This window comes from Dendrobates tinctorius, unplaced genomic scaffold, assembly GCF_039654945.1.
Source record: "Dendrobates tinctorius isolate UK_male_01 unplaced genomic scaffold, ASM3965494v1 ptg000282l, whole genome shotgun sequence".
Taxonomy (NCBI): Eukaryota; Metazoa; Chordata; class Amphibia; order Anura; family Dendrobatidae; genus Dendrobates; species Dendrobates tinctorius.
In genome coordinates, this window is record NW_027361949.1 from 1,822,486 (window position 1) to 1,839,408 (window position 16,923).

At 53.9% G+C, this 16,923-nt stretch overlaps 1 protein-coding gene across 2 annotated transcripts; it reads right to left on the reverse strand.

The window, feature by feature from the left end:
* Positions 1–2,041: 2,041 nt before the first annotated feature.
* On the reverse strand, positions 2,042–14,916 carry CDC25B (cell division cycle 25B). Of its 2 annotated transcripts, XM_073559928.1 has the most exons (16): positions 13,939–14,916; positions 12,291–12,958; positions 12,157–12,208; positions 10,499–10,540; positions 10,060–10,093; positions 9,676–9,786; positions 9,275–9,379; positions 7,856–7,990; positions 7,702–7,773; positions 7,405–7,590; positions 7,217–7,312; positions 6,961–7,023; positions 4,095–4,193; positions 3,877–4,010; positions 3,681–3,792; positions 2,042–3,504 (listed from the first exon to the last, which is right to left on the reverse strand). In XM_073559928.1, exons 1-16 carry the CDS (start codon positions 14,106–14,108, stop codon positions 3,364–3,366), a joined length of 2,220 nt encoding a protein of 739 aa, XP_073416029.1. In that variant the 5' UTR covers positions 14,109–14,916; the 3' UTR covers positions 2,042–3,363. The 2 variants fall into 2 exon arrangements, with proteins under 2 accessions (XP_073416029.1, XP_073416030.1); XM_073559929.1 differs by lacking the exon at positions 7,856–7,990.
* Between the last annotated feature and the right edge of the window lie 2,007 nt (positions 14,917–16,923).

A 16,923-nucleotide genomic window follows, 5' to 3' on the forward strand; every position in this document is an offset into this window, starting at 1 on the left:
AAGCATTGGCGAAACGACGGCGTCGGGTGCAGCGCTGCACAAGGGGGGGACACCGGTGTATGGCTGATTGTGAGGCAGAGCTGTTATACACTCGTGCTGTGATCCTACAGACTGCTCGTTATTGGCTTTGAATACTCTGGATATAGACATTTTTAGCCGCTCTTTCTTCTCTAGACGTTCTGTGCCACGCTTTGTTTGGTAGCTCAGGCTTTTCTCTGCTTTTTACATTTTTAATATATTTTCAATAAAAATGATGTATTTTTTTTAAACCTCTTATAGCAAATGTCTGTTGTGAACCCTGGGACAGGTCCCCTATAAGAGCTGCACTGGCGGCCATACTGCCGCTCGCGAGTCGCAGTGTCTGGAGGACATGGACGCTGTGAGTGACGGGGTACCATCGCTACAAGAGTCACGGAGCGGAATTCTCCACACAAGGCGTCAGAAAATAGATCTGATTAGTTTGGCAGCAAAGTGTGCACTTGTCCGCCCCTCACTGTGTCTGATGTGCCCCTCGCTGTGACTGATGTGCCCCCCGCTGTGTCCGATGTGCCCCTCGCAGTGTCCGATGTGCCCCCCGCTGTGTCCGATGTGCCCCTCGCTGTGACCAATGTGCCCCTCGCTGTGACCAATGTGCCCCCCGCTGTGACCAATGTGCCCCCCGCTGTGTCCGATGTGCCCCTCGCAGTGTCCGATGTGCCCCTCGCAGTGTCCGATGTGCCCCTCGCTGTGTCCGATGTGCCCCTCGCTGTGTCTGATGTGCCCCCCGCTGTGTCCGATGTGCCCCTCGCTGTGACCAATGTGCCCCTCGCTGTGACCAATGTGCCCCCCGCTGTGACCAATGTTCCCCCCGCTGTGACCAATGTGCCCCCCCGCTGTGACCAATGTGCCCCCCGCTGTGTCCGATGTGCCCCTCGCAGTGTCCGATGTGCCCCTCGCTGTGTCCGATGTGCCCCTCGCTGTGTCCGATGTGCCCCCCGCTGTGTCTGATGTGCCCCTCGCAGTGTCTGATGTGCCCCCCGCTGTGTCCGATGTGCCCCTCGCAGTGTCCGATGTGCCCCTCGCTGTGTCCGATGTGCCCCTCGCAGTGTCCGATGTGCCCCTCGCAGTGTCCGATGTGCCCCTCGCAGTGTCCGATGTGCCCCTCGCAGTGTCTGATGTGCCCCCCGCTGTGTCTGATGTGCCCCTCGCTGTGACCAATGTGCCCCTCGCTGTGACCAATGTGCCCCTCGCTGTGACCAATGTGCCCCTCGCTGTGACCAATGTGCCCCCCGCTGTGACCAATGTGCCCCCCGCTGTGACCAATGTGCCCCCCGCTGTGACCAATGTGCCCCCTGCTGTGTCTGATGTGCCCCCCGCTGTGTCTGATGTGCCCCCCGCTGTGTCCGATGTGCCCCCGCTGTGTCCGATGTGCCCCCCGCTGTGTCCGATGTGCCCCTCGCAGTGTCCGATGTGCCCCTCGCTGTGTCCGATGTGCCCCCCGCTGTGTCTGATGTGCCCCCCGCTGTGTCTGATATGCCCCCTTGCTGTGTCTGATGTGCCCCTCGCTGTGTCTGATGTGCCCCCTTGCTGTGTCTGATGTGCCCCCCACTGTGTCCTCACAGCCTGAGCAATCAGACAAGAGCGGCTTCTAAGGGGGGATGCAGCTTGACAACACCGGTTCCTAGGCAGGGTGTCCTTAGCAACCAAACAAAACGCAGCTAAATGGCCTCATAGATTGGATTTCTGTGGGAAAATAACCTCGTTACACTGACTGTGAGGTGTGAATATCCCGACAGGAAGCCAGAAACTGAGGAAACCTGACCGCGTCTCCATAACACTTCACATTTCATCACGTGTAGCCGGGGATTTTCAGTGGTGGCCATAAAGGGGACCAGAATGATCCCTGCACCTTCAAGGGACGAGCCCGCGGTATAATCCCTCCAGCGCCGCTGATCTCCACACTTCTTTACCCTCTCAACCAATCAGGAGGTCACATGACTGTTCCGCCACTATGAAGCCCCGTCATGGCGCGGGATCACAGACCACACGATCAGTCGCTGAGTAACAATCAGAATTTTATTATCCCTGAATTTGTGACACAATGAAAACAGCAAAACAAATAAATAATAATAATAAAGCGAGGCGTCAGCAGGCCAAGATGGCGTCTCAGGCTCCTCACAAGAACAGATTGTTAGAAAATCGCATTATTACAGCTAAAGAAAAAAATGTGCAAACATGAAGAACAGAAGCCGAAAGAAGAAAATGTGAAGATGGCGGCCGGGTCCTAGACCGTGCGAGGTACGAGACGCAGCCGCCACCGAGAGCAACAACAACCGACATCCACAACCTCACAGATACCAGAACCGGGAGCCGAAACTCCCAGAACATGGCAGCTAAAAAACTAAAAACAACTTCTGATGGAGATTCCCAGATTATCTCAGAATGGTAAATTGGGGAAAAAGATCAGGAATAAAAAAAAAAAATAAATAATACAAGAAAATGACAAAAAAAGTTATATTTTTGCTGTAGATGATTAAACTTTGCAAAACGTAGAAATTAATTTGTGGGATTATATTAATAAGAGTGAAATGTGTAGACGTTTCCTCTACTCGTCTGCGTGTCGCAGTTATTGAGCCGCAGCCGCCATGTTGTGCGCTGGAGTAGAGGGGTCTTCTGGTGAGATCGTGCTGATCGTCGGGGGCCGACTGCTGGGACCCGCACTGATGTTTTTGGCAGGGGGTCAGCCATGTTACCTGCAGGTATTTCTCCTCTATCCAGGGGATGAGAACAATGATGGCGGCTCCAGTCTTTGTGGATAATATCCATATATTACGATATGTGGAATATACAGAACCCCTCCCCCCATTTAATAGAACACAATGGGAACACACAAGTAATGCGGAGGGAGAAATATAAAATTTTATATAAAATAGTAAAAAAAAAAATCAAATCTCTGGACTATAACTTCTTGTAGAGTCCATCCCTCGGGGCAGGATGAAGGTGAGGGCTCCCGTAGACTGGTGGTGGGAACGCATGGGGCTTGATTGACCGCGCAGAGCAGTGGAGGAGGCAGCCGCCATCTTACAATACTCAAGAAAAGTGCAAGTGCAACTTCAAGTATTCACACGCATAAGACGAATACACATCTCCATGAGAAGAAGTCCTTGTGGTAGAGACCTGATCGAGTTTGTGTCCTGCAGGACTCCAGCCACCAGAGAAGTCCTGTCCTTACACGATGGTGGGTCCAGCAAATGATCTCCAGCCATCTTCTTATATGAGATTACCCCAAGATCTTTCGTAAATGACGACCAACGTCAATGACGGCCGATAGTCTGGAGCACATTCCGTCCAGGGGATGAGGCGCTCTCAGGAGACGTTGCAGCATTACAACTTCATCTGCTGCCTGTAGATCTCCCGCTTGCTTCTGTCACCTCCCCATGTCCGACTCTTGGCACGGTAGAGTTTTAGGTCTTCCTTAAAGTCTTTGTGATACATGGAGCGATAAGCCTGAGGCTCACAGAGCGTCTGCAAAAGAAGAAGGGAGCATGATCAGACCAAAGCTCATGAGCCATAACAGACACCGGTGCAGACCTGCAGTTCTGTGTACAGATCGGCTTCACTATAGGGCCTGCCATGGTGACCACCGGTATACAGATGACCTGCACCATGTATACTGTGAAGGGGGCAGCGCCGTCACCCACCTGGAAGCCGGGGAAGAACTCTTTGTAGCCTCCTTTCAGCACGTATAGCTCGGGGTAATGTAGTTTTGGGTATTCATTGCTGCTCCTGTCCTGCATCCTAACAAAGCGGCACCTACGGAGTAATAAGGGACAGTAAAATAACAATTCTATACAAGACATAAAGTAAGACTTGTTTACATAGGAGGAGGACACGTACATGCGGGGTCCTCTCTCGGAGGAAAATTCACAGTGGAAGATGATGATGACTCTCTTATCCTCGCTGCTCGGCACGATCGGGGTCTTCAGGAGGAATTCTTCCACATCGTGCTCCATTGGGAGATTCACTGCTCCCTGCAGGAAGGAGGCACAATGCAGTAAGCACAGATTATATGTATAATTCCACACATCCGTCCATCAATCCTGCTCCTCCCTTACCCTGATGTGTCCGCCTTCATACTCGTACGGATAGCGGCAGTCCACAACGATGCAGCGATCGATCTGATGCGTGTATTTTCCGTTCAGCACGTCATTCATCTGACGGAACAAACAGGAGGGTTATATCATATGTACCCCGTCCTAATATACGGTCTGCTCGGGGGTATGTAGTACGGCGCTGGAGGTCCTATTATACAGTCTGCTCGGGGGTATGTAGTACGGCGCTGGAGGTCCTAATATACGGTCTGCTCGGGGGTATGTAGTACGGCGCTGGAGGTCCTATTATACAGTCTGCTCGGGGGTATGTAGTACGGCGCTGGAGGTCCTATTATACAGTCTGCTCGGGGGTATGTAGTACGGCGCTGGAGGGCCTATTATACGGTCTGCTCGGGGGTATGTAGTACGGCGCTGGAGGTCCTATTATACAGTCTGCTCAGGGGTATGTAGTACGGCACTGGAGGGCCTATTATACGGTCTGCTCGGGGGTATGTAGTACGGCGCTGGACGTTCTATTATACAGTCTGCTCGGGGGTATGTAGTACGGCGCTGGAGGGCCTATTATACAGTCTGCTCGGGGGTATGTAGTACGGCACTGGAGGGCCTATTATACGGTCTGCTCGGGGGTATGTAGTACGGCACTGGAGGGCCTATTATACGGTCTGCTCGGGGGTATGTAGTACGGCGCTGGAGGTTCTATTATACAGTCTGCTCAGGGGTTTGTAGTACGGCGCTGGAGGTCCTATTATACAGTCTGCTCAGGGGTATGTAGTACGGCACTGGAGGTCCTATTATACAGTCTGCTCGGGGGTTTGTAGTACGGCACTGGAGGCTCTATTATACAGTCTGCTCGGGGGTATGTAGTACGGCGCTGGAGGTCCTATTATACAGTCTGCTCAGGGGTATGTAGTACGGCACTGGAGGTCCTATTATACAGTCTGCTCAGGGGTATGTAGTACGGCACTGGAGGTCCTATTATACAGTCTGCTCGGGGGTATGTAGTACGGCACTGGAGGTCCTATTATACTGTCTGCTCGGGGGTATGTAGTACGGCGCTGGAGGTCCTATTATACAGTCTGCTCGGGGGTATGTAGTACGGCACTGGAGGTCCTATTATACGGACTGCTCAAGGGTACGTAGTACGGCACAGGAGGTCCTATTATACGGTCTGCTCGGGGGTACGTAGTATGGTGCAGGAGGTCCTATTATAAGGTCTGCTCGGGGGTACATAGTATGGTGCAGGAGGTCCTATTATACTGTCTGCTCGGGAGTACGCAGTACGGCGCTGGAGGTCCTATTACGGTCTGCTCAAGGTTATGTAGTACGGCACTGGAGGTCCTATTACGGTCTGCTCAAGGTTATGTAGTACGGCACTGGAGGTCCTATTATACGGTCTGCTCGGGGGTACGTAGTATGGTGCAGGAGGTCCTATTATACAGTCTGCTCGGGGGTACATAGTATGGTGCAGGAGGTCCTATTATACTGTCTGCTCAGGGGTACATAGTATGGTGCAGGAGGTCCTATTATACTGTCTGCTCGGGGGTACATAGTATGGTGCAGGAGGTCCTATTATACTGTCTGCTCGGGGGTACATAGTATGGTGCAGGAGGTCCTATTATACTGTCTGCTCGGGGGTACATAGTACGGCGCTGGAGGTCCTATTATACTGTCTGCTCGAGGGTACGCAGTACGGCACTGGAGGTCCTATTATACTGTCTGCTCGGGGGTACATAGTATGGTGCAGGAGGTCCTATTATACTGTCTGCTCGGGGGTACGCAGTACGGCGCTGGAGGTCCTATTACGGTCTGCTCAAGGTTATGTAGTACGGCACTGGAGGTCCTATTATACGGTCTGCTCGGGGGTACATAGTATGGTGCAGGAGGTCCTATTATACTGTCTGCTCGGGGGTACGCAGTACGGCGCTGGAGGTCCTATTACGGTCTGCTCAAGGTTATGTAGTACGGCACTGGAGGTCCTATTATACGGTCTGCTCGGGGGTACGCAGCACGGCACTGGAGGTCCTATTATACGGTCTGCTCGGGGGTACATAGTATGGTGCAGGAGGTCCTATTATACGGTATGCTCAAGGGTATGTAGTACGGCACTGGAGGTCCTATTATACGGTCTGCTCGGGGGTACATAGTATGGTGCAGGAGGTCCTATTATACTGTCTGCTCGGGGGTACGCAGCACGGCACTGGAGGTCCTATTATACTGTCTGCTCGGGGGTACATAGTATGGTGCAGGAGGTCCTATTATACGGTATGCTCAAGGTTATGTAGTACGGCACTGGAGGTCCTATTATACGGTCTGCTCAAGGGTATGTAGTACGGCACAGGAGGTCCTATTATACGGTCTGCTCAAGGTTATGTAGTACGGCACTGGAGGTCCTATTATACGGTCTGCTCAAGGGTATGTAGTACGGCACAGGAGGTCCTATTATACGGTCTGCTCGGGGGTATGTAGTATGGCACTGGAGGTCCTATTATACGGTCTGCTCGGGGGTATGTAGTACGGCACTGGACGTCCTATTATACGGTCTGCTCGGGGGTATGTAGTACGGCACTGGAGGTCCTATTATACGGTCTGCTCGGGGGTATGTAGTACGGCACTGGAGGTCCTATTATACGGTCTGCTCAGGGTATATAGTACGGCACTGGAGGTCCTATTATACGGTCTGCTCAAGGGTACGTAGTACGGCACAGGAGGTCCTATTATACGGTCTGCTCGGGGGTACGTAGTACGGCACAGGAGGTCCTATTATACGGTCTGCTCGGGGGTATGTAGTACGGCACAGGAGGTCCTATTATACTGTCTGCTCGGGGGTACGTAGTACAGCACAGTAGCCGCACGCTGGGGCAACACTTACCATTTCTGGGGTGATGTACTTGAGGTCCTGGTGCTGACCCTCCACCGTCTTCAATAAATATGTCTATAAAATAGAAAGGTACAAATATCTGTACATCTAATAAAAGATTATAGGTAGTGTCTAATCCACCATCATTCATGGGAATTGCAGCCCGTCCCTGCCAGGATCAGACTGGGATATACACACATACTACCCTTATATAGGGTGATATGATGGCGGCAGAATATTACCAGATGACTTATTTCTGTCGTCTTACCTTCGAGGAGTCACCAATTAAATCCCCTTGATCGTCATCTAAAATCTTCTCAACCGTTTCCACACAAAGTGACTTGGATCGTCCGAGCTTCAGTTTCTAATATGGAAGAAGAACGTTCAGGGCTGAGTTATCTACAGATGGGTCCGTATGACGGAATGATTCCTATAAGAGGGGGTCTCTATACTCACAGGCTCCACCGGATCAGGCTCCTCCTTGGCCACACAAACCACTGCCACGTTTTTATGCCGCTTAGGTTTTACCGGAGTGTCGCCATCATCTGGTCTGTCCATGCGTTTCAGGACTGGTCGTATGATGCTGCTCGGCATGGATGGTGAGCGGAAGAGGCGCCGACATTTGCTTCTTATAACCAAATCCTAAGAGATGAAGGGAAAGGAGAGGTCAGCAGATGGGAGCAGCCCAGACGCCCGTCACAGAGCATAGATCTCTACAGAGAGGACACAAAGTAATAAAACACGACAGCGTACCACATCACGCGTGTCCTCCTTCAAGGGTGCGCACAGAAGGTTCTCCATACCGGTGGGAAGATTTGGTTCCTCCTGAAAATAAGGTTACAGCAGGTGAATAAAGAAAAGAGCATTAAGGAAGGGTCCTGCTTGTTACAATATACGGTGGACGCACTTTCCGTTCATCATCATCCATGATCTCCATGAAGCCATCATCATCTTCATCTTTCAGAGAGAAGGTCAGGGAAGATTTGCGTAACCGGACAGGGCTTTCAGAATCCAAGTCATACTCGATTCCCTCCGGGGAGAACTGGAAGGGGAGCGATAATTTGGCTCATGCATACTGCCATACGACATATCTTCCTTTACATGAGGTAGACACTTTCTTTTTCTACTGATGTCACCGTATTAAAAGGAGCAATGTGGGATTTTTACTTTTTTTTTTTTTAAATATGGCCCTAAACCAGATAACGAGTATTGCTTCATTTACTGTTTTTACTCACCTATTCTGTCCCCAGCTGTGATGGCCTCCGCCGGCCGGCCCTGGAGCGATGATGATAGCATCCACGCAACATCATAGCTGCCGGACCCACGGAAACCACCACAGCCGCAGCGCTGGATTCAATAGGTGAGTATTTTCATCATTACAATGCACCATCTTCTGCGTTCTTACATATTCATTGTGATATATGGATTTATTGCCTTATGTATGAAAATTCCACTTCATAAAGTAATTATTTTTCCATACACCATTGCAGGGTAAACAGTAAACACTGCAGTTTTTTGGAACTGGACGATTCTAAAGGCCCCGTCACACATAACGACTCACCAGCGATCCCGACGATATCAACGTGTCAGGATCGCTGGTGAATTGCTACATGATCGCTGGTGAGCTGTCACACAGACAGCTTCACCAGCGATTAGCACAGCGACGCCGAGCACGCGGCGTCGCTGTGTTCGTTAGTTACCAGCTCTCTGCATCCAGCGCGCTGGTAACTAACGTACACATCGGGTATCCAAGGAACGTGCGTCCCTTAGATACCCGATGTGTACGTTAGTTACCAGCTGATCGCTGGTCTCCCGCCTGTCACACGCAGCGATGCGTGCTGGCCAGCGGGAGACCAGCGACCAAAGAAAAGTCTAGGGCATTCCTACAGCGATCAGCGATACCGGCAGGGGGGGCCGGTCGCTGATCGCTGTCACACACAGCGATCTTGCTGGTGAGATCGCTGTTGTGTCACAAAACTTGTGACTCGCTAGCGAGATCGCTATGTGTGATCGGGCCCTAAGGGTCATAAGTAGAGCTGGTGTGAATCGATCCGCAGAACGCTTTACACCGGCTACATCAGTAGGTGCAAACCCCTTCTAAGCTGATGGCATTCGCAGACCCTCTTTTGATTAGCTGGCATTGCATGACGTCATTGATGGAGCGTGACACAAATGTGACGTCGTGCCAGGCCGGCTAATGAGTAGGAGGCAGTTCTCTAGACCCCTGTAAGAATGCCACTGTTACTGATACTAGGTCCAGATTTACGCCACCTCTAGTCATAAGCAGCGGCACCCCCTGATGGGGAGGCTACAGCATGAGACTCACCATGAGAGAGGGGGCAGAGTTAGGTCTTGACTTGAAGGTCTCATGGCTACGTAAACGAGTCCTTGACACCGGACACAAGAACGGCCTCTTGAATAAGAAAACTTCCTGCAACGAAGGGAACAAAAAGATTAAAGATAAAGTGTAAAAAACCCATTAGTTATAATGTGTTTCTTATAAAGCACCATCATATTCCACAGACATCATCACTGTCCCCACAATCTAATATCCCTATCAGTATGTCTTTAGAGAACTGGGGAGAAAACTCACACAAACATGGGGAGAACATACAAGTTCTTGGCAGATGGCGTCCTTAGTTGGATTTGAACCCAGGACCCCAATGCTGTACAGTGACACTGCTAACCACTGAGCCACCTGTGCTGCCCACTATCCCACGGACTTACATTCTCCTTGTTGTCTTTGGCTGCAGGCTGCACTTCCCTGGGGCTGGTGATATCCAGGTCTGATGTACTGTAGAGTCTTCTTAGGACTGGACTTCCATGGAGGAGCGTCACCTATAAAATGCAGGAACAGTCTGTCAGGATGATGATAGCGGTGTGCTGCATACATGCAGATAGCCCAGGACAGGAGATGAGCAGTTAATCTCGTTTCCTTTATCTCCTGATACACAGACCATCAAGGGGTCAGAAGAAGGCAGGTTGTGATATCCTGCAGAAACCAGCAGGTATTTACTGATAAGTCCGCAGCTCCCCGCCTTAAAGTATATATAGGTGCACACTGGAAGCCTACGCTGTATGCGACTGGTGCAATAACCGGAGGACACTTACTGGTAAGGACTGTCTTCTGATCGATGCTTTACAACTGCAAGAACAAGAGGAGAAAGAACGGAGAGTTGGTGTTATCATAGGCATATTTCACATTATGGGTAGCACGGTGGCTCAGTGGTTAGCACTGTTTCTTTGCTAATGCTGGGGTCTGGGGTTCAAATACTGCAAAGGACAACCTCTGAAAGGAGTTTGTATGTATCAGGTTTCTTCCCACTGATGGGGGTTCTAGATTGTGAGCCCTAATGGGGACAGGGCCAAGACTGTCTGTAACGTGATGTGGAATTAATGGCGCCATATAAGTGGGTAAAATAAATAAAATCTGGGGTGAAGAAAGTTCAAGTGAAAACTTTTCTGTAATGCACCCGCAAAGGGTTAACGCCAGCCATTGTTACGACTGCACTGAATGAGGGGGTGTCAGCGGCCCGCGCGTCATACTCACTCATTGTTCAGGACTCCTCTGTCAAAAATAGACTTCTGGAAGCTGTAGGAAGGAAAGAGAAAATTAGAAAGCGGCAGCCACGGACCCGCCGTCCTGTGCAGGTGTAGGACGCGGTAAACACGGACACCGTACGGTCACAGCGGCTTTTGTTCTAGTGCACGTATCTGGGGTATAGACGGTATACACGGAGGTCACATGGCCCCGGGATTAAACATTAGACACAAAATCCCCCAACAAAAGGCGTTTTTGGTCCTGCCGGCCCCCTCCTCTCTATGGCCGGGCAGCCCCCTCCACCTGTATGTAAATGTCCGCCTTTTGTCAGCATGCCCCGTGCAGGCGTCAGGCCGGCAGCTGTCTGATGATAAGTGTGGCATCTGAAAAGCTTCCATTCATTACAGGACAGCAGGCCTGCAGCGGGGGCACGTGTGCGGCAGATGGGGGGCAGCCACCACCCAATTACCTTACTCTACAGACGTGTCCCCCCCCCAGATTACTGCATTCACTGCAGGTCACCATTAACCCCTTCTCTGCTCTCCCAGCCAGATCTGGGATATCGACCCCCAGTTTTCATTTCCCCCCACACATCAGGGGAGCCAAGCTATTGTGCAATCCGGGTCCATGTATGAGCAGAGACCACCACAGAGGGTAATGAGATGTAATGGCGGGGGCAAGGGGTCAGGGCCACAGGAAACCCAGCAGCTGTCCTTTATGGGGCAGAAATGACCCCGCACCCCCATCCTTTGATGTAGACTTTATATGAAGTGCGAACAGGTGCCCGGCAGTGTCACCACCAGACTGACCCCAATTACACCCACAAGTGGGGGAGCGGCCATACTGTTATTTTCTTCATCATATCTGACATGTTTGTCAACAAAGTGCACCTGTCACTGGTACTAAAGCCGTAAAGTAAGTGACCCCCACAGATTCCCCCACTTTACTGACATGTTTGCAGTTAATATCACATTGTGAAAACGTGCTAGTAATATAGTAAGAAAAAAACCTCGCCGTGATAACAACCAATCAAATCACAGCTTTCATTTTTTTCAGTGGAGGTTGGAAATGAGACAAGCAATTTGATTGGTTGCTAGGGGCAACAGCTCCAGTTTGTAATCAGTGTAGGCCTAAAGCCTGAACACAGCCAACTCTTTCTTCAATAAACTTTATCGCCAAGTCTGTCACCGGGTTTCTTCCACTTCTAATAACCTTTACTGACATGCTGGGAGTTGTAGTTCTGCTCTAAATAGAGAACCATACATTTTCTAGTACAGGACTGCCCTCCATGTCGGCCGCCGCCGTCCCGTGGGATTGGTATTGACAGCTGCATTCCCGAGAACAAAGTGGCCGTCTGTTACCCAGAACGAAACTGCGCTGGTGTGAACATCGCCCACCACCCTGCCTGCGGCTTCAGAGCCACGGTCCTGCCACTGATGGGTGGCACTGGTTACGGGGGCGTTCATGCATTATACGGGTGTAATGTGAGACGGGCGATACCGGATCGTATCGGCAGAGTCCTGGGCCGCCAGATGTCTATGACTGTGCCCCGAGGACGACGGGCGGCCCCGCACAGCCACAGAGAATGCATAAGATCCAGAAGAGATAGAACCCACCGTCGCCAAGCGAGGGGTCCGACAACAGAGACAGAAAACGGGGAGACTTACATGTCTGGGGGTAAATCCGGGTCCAGGGGGCTGAGGTAATCCATACACAAGCCTGGGGATGACACAGAGGCAACGGTTAACCCCTAAATGGGACAAGGCTCGTTAGTAATAACCTCACTCATTATAAAACCCACCAGAGTCGGAGGACGCGGTGCGGCTCAGGGACGCCATCTCCACGCGGCTCAGGGACGCCATCTCCACGCGGCCAAGGGACGGCATCTCCACGCGGCTCAGGGACGGCATCTCCACGCGGCTCAGGGACGGCATCTCCACGCGGCTCAGGGACGCCATCTCCACGCGGCTCAGGGACGGCATCTCCACGCGGCTCAGGGACGGCATCTCCACGCGGCTCAGGGATGCCATCTCCACGCGGCTCAGGGATGCCATCTCCACGCGGCTCAGGGACGGCATCTCCACGGGGCTCAGGGACGGCATCTCCACGGGGCTCAGGGATGCCATCTCCACGCGGCTCAGGGACGGCATCTCCACGCGGCTCAGGGACGGCATCTCCACGCGGCTCAGGGACGCCATCTCCACGCGGCTCAGGGACGGCATCTCCACGCGGCTCAGGGACGGCATCTCCACGCGGCTCAGGGACGCCATCTCCACGCGGCTCAGGGACGGCATCTCCACGCGGCTCAGGCACGGCATCTCCACGCGGCTCAGGCACGGCATCTCCACGCGGCTCAGGGACGGCATCTCCACGCGGCTCAGGGACGGCATCTCCACGCGGCTCAGGGACGCCATCTCCACGCGGCTCAGGGACGGCATCTCCAGGGTTCTTTTCGGTGTATCGCTTTCCCTGTAATATAGGAAGTGATAGCGACACCAATCAATCGAAGGGAAGGCATTATGGAACTACAAGTCACAGCAAGGCCGAGATGGCTGCCTAGAGTCTTATAGAACTCTTGGCAGCCATCTCAGAAATGATCTCGAAGGCTCAGACCCCGCAGGGCTGATCAGTGACACCTATAGGGTCTCTGTCGGACAGAGAAAAGACTCTGCACGGCGGGGTCAATGGGATCTGACAGCTACAAAGACCACAACCCCACAAGAGAGCGCCATGTTATACCGGAGCAGAGCTTTTTATGTACCCCAAAATACTGTATGCCCCATGTGTACCCCCATATACACAGCTAAATAACACTGCGCACCAGTGCACCCAGCGCGGCACACCAGTACACCAAAATACAATGGGATACAGAGCACTGTACCCCGATGTACACAGCGCTGTGCACAAGTATAAGGGTGTGCGCACACGTTATGGATTCTGCTGCTGATTTTTCCGCGCAGATTTGCCTGCGTTTTACCTGCGGTTTGACACCTGTAATGGAAAAGGTGTCAAACCGCTGCGGATTCCGCACAAAGAAGTGACACGATGTGGATTTAAAACCACAGCAAATCCGCACGGAAAAATCCGCAGCATGTGCACAGAGTTTTTCATTTTCCATAGACTTAAATGGTACTGTACAATGCAGCACCAACTGCTGCGGATCCGCAACGTGTGCACACACCCTAAGGCCGGGGTGACACTCGCGAGTATGACGTGAGAAACTCGCGCATCAATCTCCGGCACTGCCGCCAGCACTCGGAGCCGGAGTGTGCAGCTGCATAGAAATCCATGCATAGAAATCCATGCAGCTGCACACTCCGGTCCCGAGTGCCGGCGGCAGTGCCGGAGATTGATGCGCGCGTTTCTCGCATCGTCCTCGCTAATGTGACCCCGGCCTAACTCAGCATACACCACAACACAGTACACGCAGCACTGCGCTCAGTCCTTACCCTCCCAGGCCGGTGAGTCGGTTCATGGTGAAGGCTAGGCTGGTGACCGGGGACAGCACCCCTCCAGTGTCCGGGGACCGCAGGCTCCGGCCGCAGGGCAGCAGGGTGCAGGGTCGCGGCAGTTTAGGGCGGCTGGGGCTGAACTCTCTCAGCAGTTTTGTTATCTCCATTTTGCAAAGAAAGCAGAACCCAGGGTGTGCAGAAGAGCGCCAGTGACCAGAGCGTGCAGAAGAGCGTCAGTGACCAGAGCGTGCAGAAGAGCGTCAGTGACCAGGGCGTGCAGAAGAGCGTCAGTGACCAGAGCGTGCAGAAGAGCGTCAGTGACCAGAGCGTGCAGAAGAGCGTCAGTGACCAGAGCGTGCAGAAGAGCGCCAGTGACCAGAGCGTGCAGAAGAGCGTCAGTGACCAGAGCGTGCAGAAGAGCGTCAGTGACCAGAGCGTGCAGAAGAGCGTCAGTGACCAGGGCGTGCAGAAGAGCGTCAGTGACCAGGGCGTGCAGAAGAGCGTCAGTGACCAGGGCGTGCAGAAGAGCGTCAGTGACCAGAGCGTGCAGAAGAGCGTCAGTGACCAGGGCGTGCAGAAGAGCGTCAGTGACCAGAGCGTGCAGAAGAGCGTCAGTGACCAGGGCGTGCAGAAGAGCGTCAGTGACCAGGGCGTGCAGAAGAGCGTCAGTGACCAGGGCGTGCAGAAGAGCGTCAGTGACCAGGGCGTGCAGAAGAGCGTCAGTGACCAGGGCGTGCAGAAGAGCGTCAGTGACCAGGGCGTGGAGAAGAGCGTCAGTGACCAGGGTGTGCAGAAGAGCGTCAGTGACCAGGGCGTGCAGAAGAGCGTCAGTGACCAGGGTGTGCAGAAGTGCGTCAGTGACCAGGGCGTGCGACTAGAGCGTGCAGAAGAGCGTCAGTGACCAGGGCGTGCAGAAGAGCGTCAGTGACCAGGGTGTGCAGAAGAGCGTCAGTGACCAGGGCGTGCGACTAGAGCGTGCAGAAGAGCGTCAGTGACCAGGGTGTGCAGAAGAGCGTCAGTCAGTGACCAGAGCGTGCAACAAGAGCGTCATATTGTGTCCACAGTGTGCAGAAGAGCGTCAAGCCGTGGCGGGGACGTGCTGTAGAGCGCAGACATCGGCGCAGGATGAGGTCGCTGCAGGCAGGAGGCCCGGAGTCCTGGTGTAGGCAGAATCCCGGTGCACGAACAGTGAGAGCCCCGGTGCAGGCAGGGTCCGGGTGCAGGCAGAGTGAGAGCCCCGGTGCAGGCAGAGTGAGAGCCCCGGTGCAGGCAGAGTGAGAGCCCCGGTGCAGGCAGGGTCCGGGTGCGGGCAGAGTGAGAGCCCCGGTGCAGGCAGAGTGAGAGCCCCGGTGCAGGCAGGGTCCGGGCAGAGTGAGAGCCCCGGTGCAGGCAGGGTCCGGGGGCAGGCAGGGTCCGGGCAGAGTGAGAGCCCCGGTGCAGGCAGGGTCCGGGGGCAGGCAGCGCGCACCTTCCTGCTCCGCCGTCGCGGCCTCGCTCTCTCTTCTGTACTCGGTGCAGCCACAGCGCAATATTTATATTCGAATCATAACACTGACGGGAGGCCAGGAGCCAGCCAATCAGTGAGCGCGGCGGGGGCGGGGCCGGTGACGTCACGTACTGTACTGCTGCCTGATGGGAGGGGGAGGACACTGCCCAGAGCTGGGTATCACAGTGCGCCCCGGAGGGCGGTGATGAGAGGGTCGCATGGTTTGGGCCGCTGCTCTCACACTGCAGACACAGAGCCGGGAGCCGCACACCCCGGAGCCTCCAGCCTGGCGTCAGCACTCACAGATCGGAGTCAGTGATGTCAGTGAGGGGTTACATGGTTTGGGCCGCTGCTCTCACATTGGGGCCTCTCTGGTCTCAGTACCGGCGCTGTGCGGCTCCATGTGTTTCTATGCAGCGGAGCGCTCCGGTCCCGGCTCCGGTACATCTGGCCGCTCCTGCACTGTGTCGTGTTCTGTCCCATGTTACCTGATATCACTGCATTATATATTACTATTATTTATTGTTATAGCGCCATTTATTCCATGGCGCTTTACATTGTAAGGAGGAGGAGTATACATAATACATACAAGTACAGTAATATTAAACAATACAAGTCACGACTAGTCCAGGAGGAGAGAGGACCCTGCCCGCGAGGGCTCACAATCTACAGGGGAGGAGAGAGGACCCTGCCCGCGAGGGCTCACAATCTACAGGGGAGGAGAGAGGACCCTGCCCGCGAGGGCTCACAATCTACAGGGGAGGAGAGAGGACCCTGCCCGCGAGGGATCACAATCTACAGGGGAGGAGAGAGGACCCTGCCCGCGAGGGCTCACAATCTACAGGGGAGGAGAGAGGACCCTGCCCGCGAGGGCTCACAATCTACAGGGGAGGAGAGAGGACCCTGCCCGCGAGGGATCACAATCTACAGGGGAGGAGAGAGGACCCTGCCCGCGAGGGATCACAATCTACAGGGGAGGAGAGGACCCTGCCTGCGAGGGCTCACAATCTACAGGGGAGGAGAGAGGACCCTGCCTGCGAGGGCTCACAATCTACAGGGGAGGAGAGAGGACCCTGCCCGCGAGGGCTCACAATCTACAGGGGAGGAGAGAGGACCCTGCCCGCGAGGGATCACAATCTACAGGGGAGGAGAGAGGACCCTGCCCGCGAGGGCTCACAATCTACAGGGGAGGAGAGAGGACCCTGCCCGCGAGGGCTCACAATCTACAGGGGAGGAGAGAGGACCCTGCCCGCGAGGGCTCACAATCTACAGGGGAGGAGAGAGGACCCTGCCCGCGAGGGCTCACAATCTACAGGGGAGGAGAGAGGACCCTGCCCGCGAGGGCTCACAATCTACAGGGGAGGAGAGAGGACCCTGCCCGCGAGGGCTCACAATCTACAGGGGAGGAGAGAGGACCCTGCCCGCGAGGGCTCACAATCTACAGGGGAGGAGAGAGGACCCTGCCCGCGAGGGCTCACAATCTACAGGGGAGGAGA

Coding starts and splice junctions, on each gene's coding strand:
- CDC25B (XM_073559928.1), bottom strand. CDS start 14,108: ATGGAGATAACAAAACTGCTGAGAGAGTTCAGCCCCAGCCGCCCTAAA. Junction 9,380..9,675: donor CCAAAGACAACAAGGAGAAT/GTAAGTCCGTGG, acceptor CCTTCGTTGCAG/GAAGTTTTCTTATTCAAGAG. Junction 4,011..4,094: donor ATGAAGGCGGACACATCAGG/GTAAGGGAGGAG, acceptor TCCTTCCTGCAG/GGAGCAGTGAATCTCCCAAT.